The following is a 13132-nucleotide window of genomic DNA, read 5'->3' on the forward strand; positions in this document are numbered from 1 at the left end:
GTTTTTCATTATACATTAATATATATCATTCATGTTTTGAAAATGTCCCTGCCGTTTCATTTACATTAATGACATGCGCCTAGAATCCCAAAAACAGAAGCCGAAACAGATCCTAAATGGGCATTGTGCGCGTGTCGCCCCTTTATTCTCTGCTCAGACTGCAGCTGCTTGTTTAATGACTTAATCACATTCAAACTCCTTTTAATTAAAGCTTTAGATTAAATGTGCACAGTGTGATGCACAGTGCTGCCCGTTGGAAAGAGGCAGCAGTGGAGTTGGCACCAGCATTGAGAAACTGGTTCATTAGTACCAACACCTATGATGAACAGCTCTAATGGCTTCCTGTACACTCAGGATGCTTTGAAAGCTAACCAGCTACAGGTGTGGGTAATTTGTTTCTGTCACATTAAAAATACATGACTAAGTAGTACGGTGCATTATACACTGATGAATGCGGCGCACTATAGAAACAAGTAGGATAAAGCATTTATTCTGGACTTAATGTAGAAGATATGTCCTCTGCTTTTGAAGTTTGACTGCATTGCTGAAACTAGATATGAAACCTAAGAGCTGGATGGTCATGCCACTGACGCCTCTCAAAAAAAGAATCTGTCAAAGTGTTTTCACAGCGTTAAAAAGTGATTTACAAAAAGCTGTTGGAAGAGGAGAACAATGTTTCAAACCGGGGCTCTAGTTTTTTCAAAGGTCATACCAGCTTTAAATGACAAAAATGTAGAAAAATGTTTATTACTGCTCCATTAACGAGCTTGTTTTGTGTCACTGACTGGATAATATTGTTATTAAAACTCCCAAAAAGACTAAAAAAGGATCCCTAAAGAGATCAACTGTATTCATGAAGGTAAGATCCTTTTCTGAAACCAGAGAGAGACGTTGCATCGCTCTCTTCAAAGTAACCAAACACCTTCTACAAAAACAGACATTTTACTTTTATTTTGGTAAACTAGAGCTGATTTGTTTTACTGCTGCCTTGGTAGTTCTTTGTGTCAGTGTGTGACTTTAATTCCTGAACTAGTTTCTAAAAAAAAAAAAAAAAAACATTGTTTTGGACTACATAACAGAAAAAGAGTGTTTGATGAAGGCAGTGTGAGAAGAGCAACTGCTGAAGGTAAAATCTCTGTTTTTGTCTATGGAGTCTGTTAGCTACAAAGAGAAGGATGTAACAGCATCTTACTCTTTGACATGTGAGGTCCATCTCCCTGGAAAAAAATGTTAGACACAAAGAATGACAATCCAAGCCTGTAAGTGGAAAAAATAAATAAAGTACAGATAGTGGAAGAATTTAGATTTTGCACATTTGCCCAAGAGGATTACATTGCAGCCATTACAGCCAGTTTTAAGGCTGCTGGGTGAAGCAATCAGCTGGAGCAACTGCACACTTATTAAACATTTAAACACCATAATATGTAAAAACAATTGATTGTTTTTCACTGAGATCTAGAAGAGAAAATCTATACCACTCATGTCAGTGTGTTAAGTGTTAAATGAGTGTTGATTTCACACCATGAGTCCCTTTTTAACAGCGCATGTCAGAGATATCTTATTGAGAAAACAAAGTCATGATATGTGTTTTTCTATATATGTGATTTCACCAGGCAGGTGCTGCACAACCTGTGGTGTTTTGTTTTTTTTAACTCTCCACAGTGCAACATTTGCTAGAAGTCGTCCTCAGTGACTTTCTAAGAGCGAGCTGTTTGAGTGATTGTCGGGAGTCACCTCTGCCTTTTTTTTTTAATAGAGCCTGTGGTGCAACACAAAAACACATTCTTTAACAACAATACGGAAAAATAAATAAATAAAGAAGTCGAAGATAGAAATAAATCCCTCCACATCTCCCCTCCTGCTGCATCCATCTCTCTGCTCTCGATGGGATTCCTCCATCTCCTATATTGAAAAACCTGCTTTAGTCAAGTACAAACCAAGCTGCAGACACCATGTTTCAGACCCTGATTGTTTGATTTAGCCTCCTTCATGAGGCAGCCAGGTGGGGTTTACTGCATCATCTCCTTACAGAAAAGCATACAAGCTGACTTTTAACTACATTCCTGTACGCGTGACCTCCTTTCCATCTCGTGTCCTTGTACACCTACTCATTCATGCACTAATACACTCCTGCAGCACACACACAGAAACACACAGCCGGCATGACTTCATTTGTTCCATCCTGGCTATTTCATTTCATTTTCTCCCCCTTGTGATTTTATGAATATTTCAGCTGTTTGTTTTTTTCCATTGTGTCATCGTCAGTTATCTGATCGTCTTTGCTCATGATCTTGTTTGGTTTTTGCGTATGTTATTTATTCATTTATATAATGTTTCCACGTTAGATGTTTCCCAGCAGTTGTCTTTCCAATGCACATTAGCATTTGTTTCCTGACTGTATTGTATCACTGTCTCTTTATCTTCTCCCTTCTATGCTTTAGCGCTGTGCAAATACAATAACTAAGTTGAGAGAATTGCATGTCTCTGTTCACTCTCCTCCCACGCGCTCCCCTCCTCCCTCCCACCCACCCACCCGCCCACCACCATCCATCCTCTGAGGCAGAGCTCTGAGCGCCTCTGTGTTTAGTTTTGTTTGCCTATATAAAGCCTCATCAATAATGCAGAGGCCCCTGACTCCTCTTCCATACTGTGGAGGCTCTGCATGGGTTTTCTTTTTCCCCTGCTGCCGAGAAGCAGAGAATGTACGCTTGCTCTTCTGCTCAAACCGCTTCAGAATCCAAGATTAAGAAAGAAAAAAAATAACTATGTGAATCAGGATTTTGGAGATGCAAAATACAAAACTGGAGAACCCTAACCCTAATGCTGGAAATGTTTGGGAGGTTTACAAACATAATGAAACTCGCAGATTGTGAAAAATGTGAAAATAAAGGTTTCTTTCCGACTAATTAGATATGGAGTACAAGAGAAAATAATGATGTGAGTAAGAGCGGCATGATAAAAGGTGAACGAGTACACATTGAAATGTAGGTCAGAAGTAATTATTCTGATCCAAGCAGCACAATGTGCACTTCAAATTTAAAGATTTAAAGATACACTTGAACATTTAGGTGTGATTTAAAGCCTATCTGACACAATATGAACCATCAGAATTCCAGTCATTTCCAGACACTCGAGTCTGGTGTTTTAAAAGCCAGACTATCAAATGCTTTCTCACAAAGAGACTCTTGGAAAAATGGGAAAGAGACAGAACCAGGGCTTTTCTTCATGTGTATGAAAATGAAAAAGAAAACACTCAAAACGGAATTAACCCAATGCAAAAGTCTCGTCATAGTGTATCCAATGTGGGGGGGCCATAGCTTGGTCCCTCTGCTGACAGAGGCTGGAAAGGCAAGGCTGCTACAACCCAGTGAGAAACTAGATCAGTGGTTCTGCTTTTTAAAAGGTGCAATAAGATGATTGCCTCGTGTAGATAAAGGGGAATGAAAAAACTAAGTCTGGCTGAGCTGAGTCTGAGCATTATTTGAGAAACTATTTGAGATTTTCAACCTTGCAGAACAAGGATTCTTTGCACGCTGGAGGTAACGTTGAACTACGTGTTATTTCTTTGTTTATTTCTCAGCTTTTGTTCCATGCAGGAAACCTGTGCGTTTTACATTTCCCCTTTGTTTGCAATTAAAAGATGAAATGGGATGCAGTGGCAACCGCGACTGAACAGACAAAAAGAGAAACTCTAACTGCTTCAACAGCAACTTTGAAGAAAAGGGACACCGCTGTCCCTGCTGCCACTTTGATTGACAGGTGACCTCTGGAAACTCACTGCAGTGATGAGCGTTGTGAAGCAAAGATGGGGACAAAAGAGTGAGCAATAAGTGTTCATTTAGTAACCTCAGAAAGACTTACATGTGTGGGGACGAGGGCAGCTGGGTAAGCCAGTTTGTGATGCCTCCACATCCAGAAGGAGAAGAGGACGACGGCGGCCAAACCGATGATGGGAACCAAGGAGTAGAGAAGGGTGCTGAAGAGCTGAGGCTTCTGGGAAAATGGGTTGGAAGTGGCTGCGGGGAGGGGATGAGAGGTGAGTGGAAAACAGGGATTAGTAAATCTTTTTAGACACCAAAATTAAGCAATAAAATATAAAAAGCAGAAAACAGAAAGATTAAAAAGAAAGATGAAAAATAGCATGCCTGATTGCTCTGACTTTGTGCAACATCATCTCTAAGTGCTGCAGCAACCGTGCTCACAGCTTACTGCCACTGTGCTTGGGGATCATATCATTGCACGCACGCACACATTCTCACACACGCACACACGCAGCAGGATTAGCAAATCCATCTCGTGACATAACGTAATCCGCCTGCCAAAAATAACGGAGCTCTGAACTGTGTCCGACCCCTGCAGGAGGCGCTGGGTGACGCCTGCTGGCTCAGCCTGTCCTCCCATCACAAGGTGTGACAGTCTGATTCGGCAGTGCTGTCAGAACGCCGACCACGAGGGGCCGGTGGGGTTTGCACCAGCTGCATCATGGGACTCTCGGGGTGTTTGTGAAAAGTTTTTCTCTGCAGGATGTCTGCAGGTTTCAAGAAGTCAGATTTTAAAGGAATGCAAACAGACAACTTAGCTGTGAAGTGACGAGTTCAAGGACAACAGAGTTGCAATTTGTTGGTGAATGCATGCAAACTGTTCTGTGGCGGTCAATGCAGGGACACATTTTTGCAATCAAATTAGCCATGAAAGTATCCTCTACAGATGAGCTCACTCTGAAATCCATCTTTAAAGAAAACCGGGAGCCTTCTTTGTATTGTCATGAGTATTTAAATACTGTTTCATGTTCAGTATTGAGTGTTAGTGCAGTGCTAACTCTTTAAGATCACTTGGATGTTAGCCTACTATCAATTATACAAACTTAAGTGAAAGAAAACTGAACGCTAATGCATTGGCAGCTACACATATATCATTCCAAGGCTTTGTAACAGTGGTGGACAGGAAGCTTAGTTATGGACACAATCACAAGCAAATACATTTTGAATGACAACGTTTTCAATCTCGGGCTGTAATTGGATGTTTATAACATTTGGTTCATTTGTTTTTCTCCCTTTTGCTTCCTCAAAACATTTAAATATTTGTTGACACCTGGAAGCTCAGCAGCTGGCAAATATCCAGAACACAAGTGCCTCACATCTCACATCTCTTTGTTGAGGGGCGGTTTCCTCAAAGTAAAGCACGGATGATGTGTTAATGACCTGTTTGGTTTGAATAGTTAAATATACATCAAACTCACTAGAAAGTTTCAACAACACATACTGCACTTTGTGGATGATATAACAAAGAGTCTTTAACCTGCTCTTTTGTAAAGTATCTTACGTACATTTAAATAGAGGCAGAAATATTAGAATAAGGAGAAGACCAAGAAGAATACAAGGAGGGAGATGAAGAAGCAATGAAGTCGAAGACAACAAAATAAAAAAAAACATCTTTTGGTACAGCTGAAATATAGACCTGACTGTAATATTTAGAGGAAGATATCAGCGTGTGTTTGAGAACATGTTGGACTGTACATACTGTAGGCGGTCGAGTGGTGCGGGTCGCTCTGTGGGGGCGGTTCAGGAGCGTACAGGAACTTCTCGTTGCACATGTTGCCTTCACAACAACAGAAGAAGACGTCCGGACTCTCCTTCTTCTCCACACATTCGTTACTGCAGAGGACATGGGGGGTGGAAATTAGAAACAAGGCGCACACACACCAAAAACACTCTTCTGTATCGGCACCCTGCAAAAAGCATGGAGGCAATTTGATTTTTGTAAGTGCAAAAAGAAACGTCATCGGTAAGAAACACTCATACAAATAGAGCGAAATGTGCTTCTTCTTCTGCACTCACTGCTGAAGACATGATGTATTCTAAAAGCACACACACACGTTTGGACCACTTACACACAAACACACACTCCTCTCCATCCCTTCTCTGCTGCAGAAGATGTGAAAGAAAAACATTTATAAAATAACTCCCACACATCACCAATACACACACATGCAAATAAACACACATGTGCACTAACCATCACACACACACACACACACACACACACACACACACACACACACACACACACACACACACACACACACACACACACACACACACACACACACACACACACACACACACACACACACACACACACACACACACACACACACACACACACACACACACACACACACACACACACACACACACACACACACACACACACACACACACACACACACACACACACACACACACACGCTTTCACACTTGCACAGTCATCAGATAAAAGCCAAAGGAAGTGGCAGCCGCCCTCGACTCGCTCTGGACTCTCCAGGGAGGCGAGGCGGCGCCGTCTGAGCAGAGGTACCCAAACTGTGCTGGCTGCAGAATCTACAGCAACTTTATCGCTCAGGAATCAAAGACAAACACGAGCAGAACCGGCTCCAACCGGCGTCTGATGCTGGGTTGATGTTCCAGCAAGGAACAAACTATAATAAAACTATCTATTAATATCTGTTTGCTGATACCGGCCTGGACACATACATCAGGCTGAATCAGCTTGAAGCAGAGATTCACAGAGAACTTTAGATTTCTGACAACTTTGAGAATTAGAAATGTTGTAAGAGTCTTTTACACAGAGGGACAAACACTGCGCCTAAAGTGTTTTTTAAATGTATTCAGAGTCGTGCCGTCTCTCACTTTTTCATGTTTGAGAGACGTGTGCAGCTGCTTTCTGTCCTGAATGAATGTACAGATTTTTGTAACAAGGACTTAAACCTCCATCCAAAGTGTAGAACGGATCATTTGCTTGTTCCCCAGCAGCAGATGAATACATCGGCAACCGAGTTTGAAGTGGAGACGATGATATCACAAATTAAACAATATATTCAGGTTATTCAACTTTTTCAGTTTTTTTGAATAGACACCTCCAACGCTTTTATAATGCAGAAAGAAATCTGAAGGCCACGAAGAGACAAAAGCTTTTGAGAAACCTTCAATATAAAGAAGATTGTCAACAGTAAGGGAGGGTTTTTAAACTTAAAGTAGGCAGTATTCTAACTACGTATGGTAGTTAAGACACGATGCAGAACATTTGGGTTGCATTATTAACACTATTTTTTCTTGTATTGGTGAGACAGTATTCAAACAGTGGACAAATATTCAGACCTTCAAACAAAGAAAACCAAAAATTAGACAATGAATGGATATTTTAAGAATTGTTTCTGATTATTTAAGAGAGCGAAAAGAGCAGAAATCAGATTGGCTCCTCAAAAATAGAGCTATATAAATAATGACAATTGAGATACAATTGAAATCAAAAGAGGCAGTGATAAGTAGAGTATCCTTTAGTTCATGCGTACCTGTCGTAGCAGTTGACGTCGTCAAGCCAGCAGCCCTGCTTGACGATCTCTATGGTGCCGGACACGTTCTTCCACGTGGCGAAGCAGTGCCGCCGCTTGTCTTTGTCGCCAAAGCACGGCTCGATGCCGCTGCGGTTGGTGCGTTCCTTCTCCCAGCTGGAGTTGTAGTAGGCGCACTCCTGAGTCTCCGAGCGTCCCAGGATGGCACCTGCAGAGGACAAACAGGACATCTCTTTAATTTTTCCATCAAATTGAAGAGACAAAAATCGATGCTCTGTTGACTTTTACTACAGGAGAAAGCTGTTACTCTACCAAGGTAAATGCTCAACAACTTGTGGAAGCAGCTTTTGAATTTAAAGATTTACAAGCCACTGAAGCAAGGAGATATACATTTTATTTTCCTCCAAAGAAGACCATTTATTTTTCTATCAATAACTTGTGGTAGGAAATATCTTAGCCACCTAAGAGTATGAAATAAAGTAAAGTCAAAAAACATTTAGGGCTCATGAAATTCACCTCCCTGGTCCTTTTTTTTAACAAAGTGATTCAGGAGAGTCAATACACCTATGAAAAGTGAAAGCTTTTCAAACATGAACAATAAAAACCAGCAGGGCATGACAGAGAAAAGTTACAGAGGGAAGCAGAAAATCCTGTTCAAGAGTGAGTCAATAGTTTTTCCTCCCTGCCAAAATAAAAAAGACTCTGATTTCCTGCTGGTGAATGCAGGCAGCAGCTTTTTTGCAAACTGATATCCAGGGGAAAACACTGCATGACAGCTTGTCAGTTTAGCATTGCTGCTGCCGCCTCTCATCACCTGTCAGAGAGTTAGTCCACTTTGGACTGCTGACGGGACTGAAGATGGTCGGCCTAGCGTCTGCTTTCTTCGATGGTGATGCAAACCAAACGGTCCAGACTCAAAGGAAGCCAGGATTTGCCTTCTATGGTTTTTCTATTTTTTATTTTCCACTCACACAACTGCTCAAAATCCCACTTAATCAGCCAGCTTCTTCCTCTCATATTGTGAACCTATTACTTAACTTGTTTGTGTGAAAAACACATCATCACACTCTGGAAAAGGAGTGTGTGTGTGTGTCAAAGGGTTATCAACTTCATTAGGCCTCTGGCATTAGTCAGAAATGTGTTCAGAGTCAGGCGATGTTCTCAATGCATGCAGCAGTCTAACATGTCTGTAAATATGTATCAACATGTTCCATTAAGTCTTTTAAAAGCATTCAATCTCTATTATTATAGTGATTGATGATTTCAAAAAGCACTGAAGCTTCAAAAAGATCTTCAGTCATATGTTCAACCCAAAGCTGCTGCAAAGGAAAGAGAGAGCACACTGTCTAGTGTCTACCCAAACTATTTAAATGTATTTTATGTTCTGTTTCTGAAGGGTTACGCTGGCTTTTTGTTGCAGTTCAATTCTTTGTATGAAACCCTCTTAGGCAGATGTAATTGGACTATTAGCAGAACGTGTTTCACAAAAAGGCTCTCGTATTTATGTGTTTATCGCTGTTTAATGAACTTTCAGGTCCTTTCTTTTTACATTCTTCCAGCCTGAAATCATTTGCAATCTTGCAACCTTTCCCATTTTTATTTATTGGTTCTTTAAATGTCCCCAAATGCTCCGTAATTTAACAGAAAAGTGCAGGACAAATAAAGAATAATATTCCCATTTATATGGTGATTATCCATTCTCCTCTGCCAGAAAAAGGAGTTTGTCCTGCATCGCCCTGACAGTGTCGTCTCAAGTCACAGCAGAAGCTTTCAGATATTAGGCCTCAGCTTGTTTTTTGGAGGCCACCTTTAGGAAGACCATGTATTCTTCAATAAAATGGCTGCTTACGTAAAGCCAGCTAATGCAGACGCGGGGCCCTGAAAGCACCACAGGTCTCTTTTCAGCAACATTAACAGCTACAGATGGAAAAGAGAGAAGGAGAGCAGCTACTTCACTGGCAGGCCAGGTCACTGTGGCTCACAGCAGCTCTGACAGCATTTTTTTCCCTCTCTCGTCAAAATCCATTTTCCCATGAAGCCCCTGAACTATTTCGCAGCAACAGGTGCCGCTGTGAACTGTTGGCGTAGAGATCCAGAGCGCAAGGCCGAAACGAAAAAGAGAGGGCTGTGAAAAAACAGTCCTGATTTTGGAGCAGATAGTTTTAAAAATGTCGAGGAAACTGATATTCATTAAACCAAACTTCATACACACATGGCAGAAAAGAAAAAAACACAGGTATGTGTATTATTTCATGTTGTGAAAAAAATAGTTTGCCCACGCTAATGAGCACAGAAAACTCCACGGGGAAGATCATTTAATGTGTGGTTCATGCAGTTTTAATATCGGTCCTCGCTTACACTTTAGAAAACGCAAACAAATCCCATTCTCGATTTGTTTTGAATTCTCCATTTAATTCCTTTCAATAAAAACATATTTGAAAACTACCAAGTTATGAAAGCGAAATGAAAGCGTTTTAAATCCCTCACGATCGAGCAAAGAAAAAATAATCCCTTTGCTTCCTTGCTTTTTCATGAAAAAAGCGGTGCCGAGATGCCCTTTGGTGTGACACTGCTTGCAGAAGGATACAGTGTGAAGAGGACTTGTTGGAAAGACACTCGTAATGAAATAATGCAAACAATATTCATGGCACTGATTTGTACGAGCCTTGAGATATCCCATCATGCATTTCAGGTGTTGTGTTCCTCCAGAGGAGTTAAGAAAATTAACAGTGACGAATGATTATATTTCCCCACCACAGATCAGCTCACGGCAACAAAAGATAAGGAACCAGTTCTGATGTTTTTCCTGGACGTTGTCCCCAGATAACCTTCTCTGCTGTGATGCTCTGTATCCCATGATGGATGCTGTGTCTCGGTCTAAAACGAGGTGTATAATCCTCGCCTGTGTTTGCTAAGTTTATCTACTCCATCAAGTCCTTCAGCAGTTTCAACATCCGATGTACAGTGCCAGTGTTCCTTTTACTCGTCCTGGATGGGCAGGAATGTGACGTCCCCTTTGTGTGATAATTACGAGGAGGTATGTGCAGGACGCTTTGGACGCTGCATGGAGGTGCTTGTTTTGAACGAGTGATGTAGGGGTAAGAAAAGTATCGCTAAGACCAAGATACAAAAAAAGGGAGTCCGAAGTTAGAGATAATTTAAGATTCTAAATCTGGTGCCGTTGATGGAAACGTGTGTAAATTAAAATACAGACATAGAGAATAATGAAATTAGGTCAATATGGATGTCTTAACATGTGATGATGGCGGAGCTTTGTTGTGGCGCTGTAGCAGAACTTCACTGTAAAAAGGGCTTCAGACTAACTGTTGCAGGCATCTCTACTTCGAGACAGGTGCTTGGCTTGACTGGCTGCATCCACAGAAATATTTGCCCTTGCTATGAGATGAATTATTGTCTGCTATCATTTATAATGCCTGACATTGTTGATTCAACATGTTGTTTTAAGTTCTGCAGTGGCCCACACGTAGCTCCTCCCTCTTCCATTTAAAGCTTTGATTGTGTGGATGTAAAGAAAAGGCACTAAGGCAAACTTAACTCACATAAAGTGACAGTCAACTAATGTACTTTTGAGTATGAAAGCAAGACTTAAAGCCGTCCTTTTCTCTTCCTTTGCCAAGGCAAGCTGCAACACCTCATCAGTTCCATTGATAACGCCTCCCTAACGTATCACACTGTGTGAGAAAAAGTTGCCAGCCCTGTGAACTGCAAATACAGTCCTGCGTTGTAAATACAGCCGTGGAGAGCACAAATCAATCACTTCTCTGAATTGAAGCGACTGCCTATAGAGCCGTGTGCCAAAGGTGGGCAAAGAGCTGCGTGGCAGTATGGCGGATATGAAGGATAGAAAGCAGAGGAATCAATCTTCTGACTAAGTCTCAGCTCAGAGTTCACTAAAGCGGATAATGTCACAGAGTGCAGAGCCTACACGGAGCGATTGTGCAAGGACATACAATAGGACTTCCACCCACGAGCACACATCCAGGCAATAAAGAGAGAGAAGGCTCTTTGTCTAAGGAAGATATTTCACGCATGGAAATGTCAAACAAGAGTGGCACAGGCTCGCTTTGTTTGCTGTAATAAGGTTGTTGTAGAGAAAGATCACAAAAGAAAGTGTGCTTGGATGAATATGGCTGCATAATGTTCAAGCAGGGTCATTTTTTTAGAAATGATGTAACATATATATAATTCACAACAAGCTCAAAGGAAAGCATCACAGGGTGTCTAAGTTAAAGAATGGAAACAAATGGAACAAAAGAGAAAAGATGGAGGGAAAATGAAGAGCTAAAAGAAGTTCACTCTTAATCAACATGTCTTGTTAATTAAAAATAATGACAGACCCTGAAGAGGGTCAGCTCACATGGGGCTAAATTAGCAAGAAAAAGGTCTGTTGAACAATATATGCCTCCATGCTTCAATTCTGAGAAACTTCAACATTAAACCAAAGAGTTTTTGTCATGTTTAATTGATCGCCTCCCTCAAAAAAGGAAATCTTTGTCCTTTGAACATTCGCTCTCAAAGGACAGACCCCAATCAGTCAAATCACAACACCTTTCCCCCTCTTCACACTTTCTTTTCTTCTCTTGGAAAAATGTTTTCTCTGTTATACAAGAGATTTATCAAGGTTAACCGAGACCTACTTTAGCTGCGGACATTTCTGCAACGCCTCCCACTGCAAAACGTCTGAAAACACCCGACCCACTTCTCGATCCACTGGGGTTTTATTCAGAAAAACGACTTCTCTACCCCTCGCTTGCAGCCTGTTGCCTCTGAAAACTAACTCTGACATTTACATTTTTTTACTCTTCAGGTATAAAGCTGATAATCTCTACATGGAAATTCAGAGAAATATACAGAGAAGGGTTTAAGATGTTCCTGCAGCCAAAGAGTGATCAGATAAAGGAATTAGACGGGAGTTTTTAAAGAGCAATTAGGCTGCAAACAGGAGATGTGATTCACCAGAGATAGTGTAATATGAAGATGGAGAAGATGTTTGCTTGGCAGAGACGCTGCGACGGGAGGAAATGACTGATTATCTGCAGCCCGCTCTGAAAACTCAATCTTTTGTGTGACGGCCAAGGAGGTCACGCTAGGTAGAGTCGATTCAGAGCAGCTGAATCTGAGAGTTACAGTGGGACGCCGTGACACGGTGAACACAACGAGAGGGCGAGGCTTTCCTCTTTGATAGCGAGATGCATAGTGATAGACCTGAAGGCTGACAGCCAACTCGCCGCTGGCCTCTATTCACCTGAGGCTTAAAAAGGAAAGTGGATCAGAGGAATTGATTCAAGCTTTCAAAGATTAAGTGTTGGAAAAATGATGTGTGGAGGGGAGATTTGCAGCAATGCTACGGATAATTTACAGACTCGGAGTGAGAAAATGAGATACAAAGGTTGCTTTAAAGCCTCATTCAAGTGAACAGAATGTGCATGCTTGAAGAAGTCATTGAAATTAATGTTTTTAAACTGTAATAAAGGCTGAAGCAGATTGACTTTGGTAGGTAGGATCATATTAGGCTTTTCAATATCTCATGTTTGACTTGTATGATGTTCACCTGATGTCATTTCTAAGTGACTCTTTATGGTTTTTTGGAATATAACTTCAGTGGACAGGGGGTTTTAATCAGCTTGTAAGCTTTATTTAGCAGATTAGCTAGTAGCATCCAAAGCCCGTCCAAAAGCAGCAGAGACTGACTGATTTATAATAAGATAACAATTTGTACTGCCTTTAACTTCCAGCATCATTGGTTTTGGAGAGAAGAAG

General features: G+C 41.2%; 1 protein-coding gene across 2 annotated transcripts in view; it reads right to left on the reverse strand.

Annotated features, from left to right (window-relative positions):
- Window positions 1-13132, reverse strand: part of LOC132959800 (activin receptor type-2A-like) — a 44709-nt gene that overhangs the window by 16915 nt on the left and 14662 nt on the right. For both annotated transcript variants that reach the window (XM_061033008.1, XM_061033007.1), the window contains exons 2-4: window positions 7352-7559; window positions 5521-5654; window positions 3862-4016 (exon numbers count right to left, since the gene is read on the reverse strand). In XM_061033008.1, the coding sequence (XP_060888991.1) occupies window positions 3862-4016; window positions 5521-5654; window positions 7352-7559 (497 nt within the window). The remainder of the gene's footprint in view (window positions 1-3861; window positions 4017-5520; window positions 5655-7351; window positions 7560-13132) is intronic.

This window comes from Labrus mixtus, chromosome 24 (assembly GCF_963584025.1).
Source record: "Labrus mixtus chromosome 24, fLabMix1.1, whole genome shotgun sequence".
Classification (NCBI taxonomy): Eukaryota; Metazoa; Chordata; class Actinopteri; order Labriformes; family Labridae; genus Labrus; species Labrus mixtus.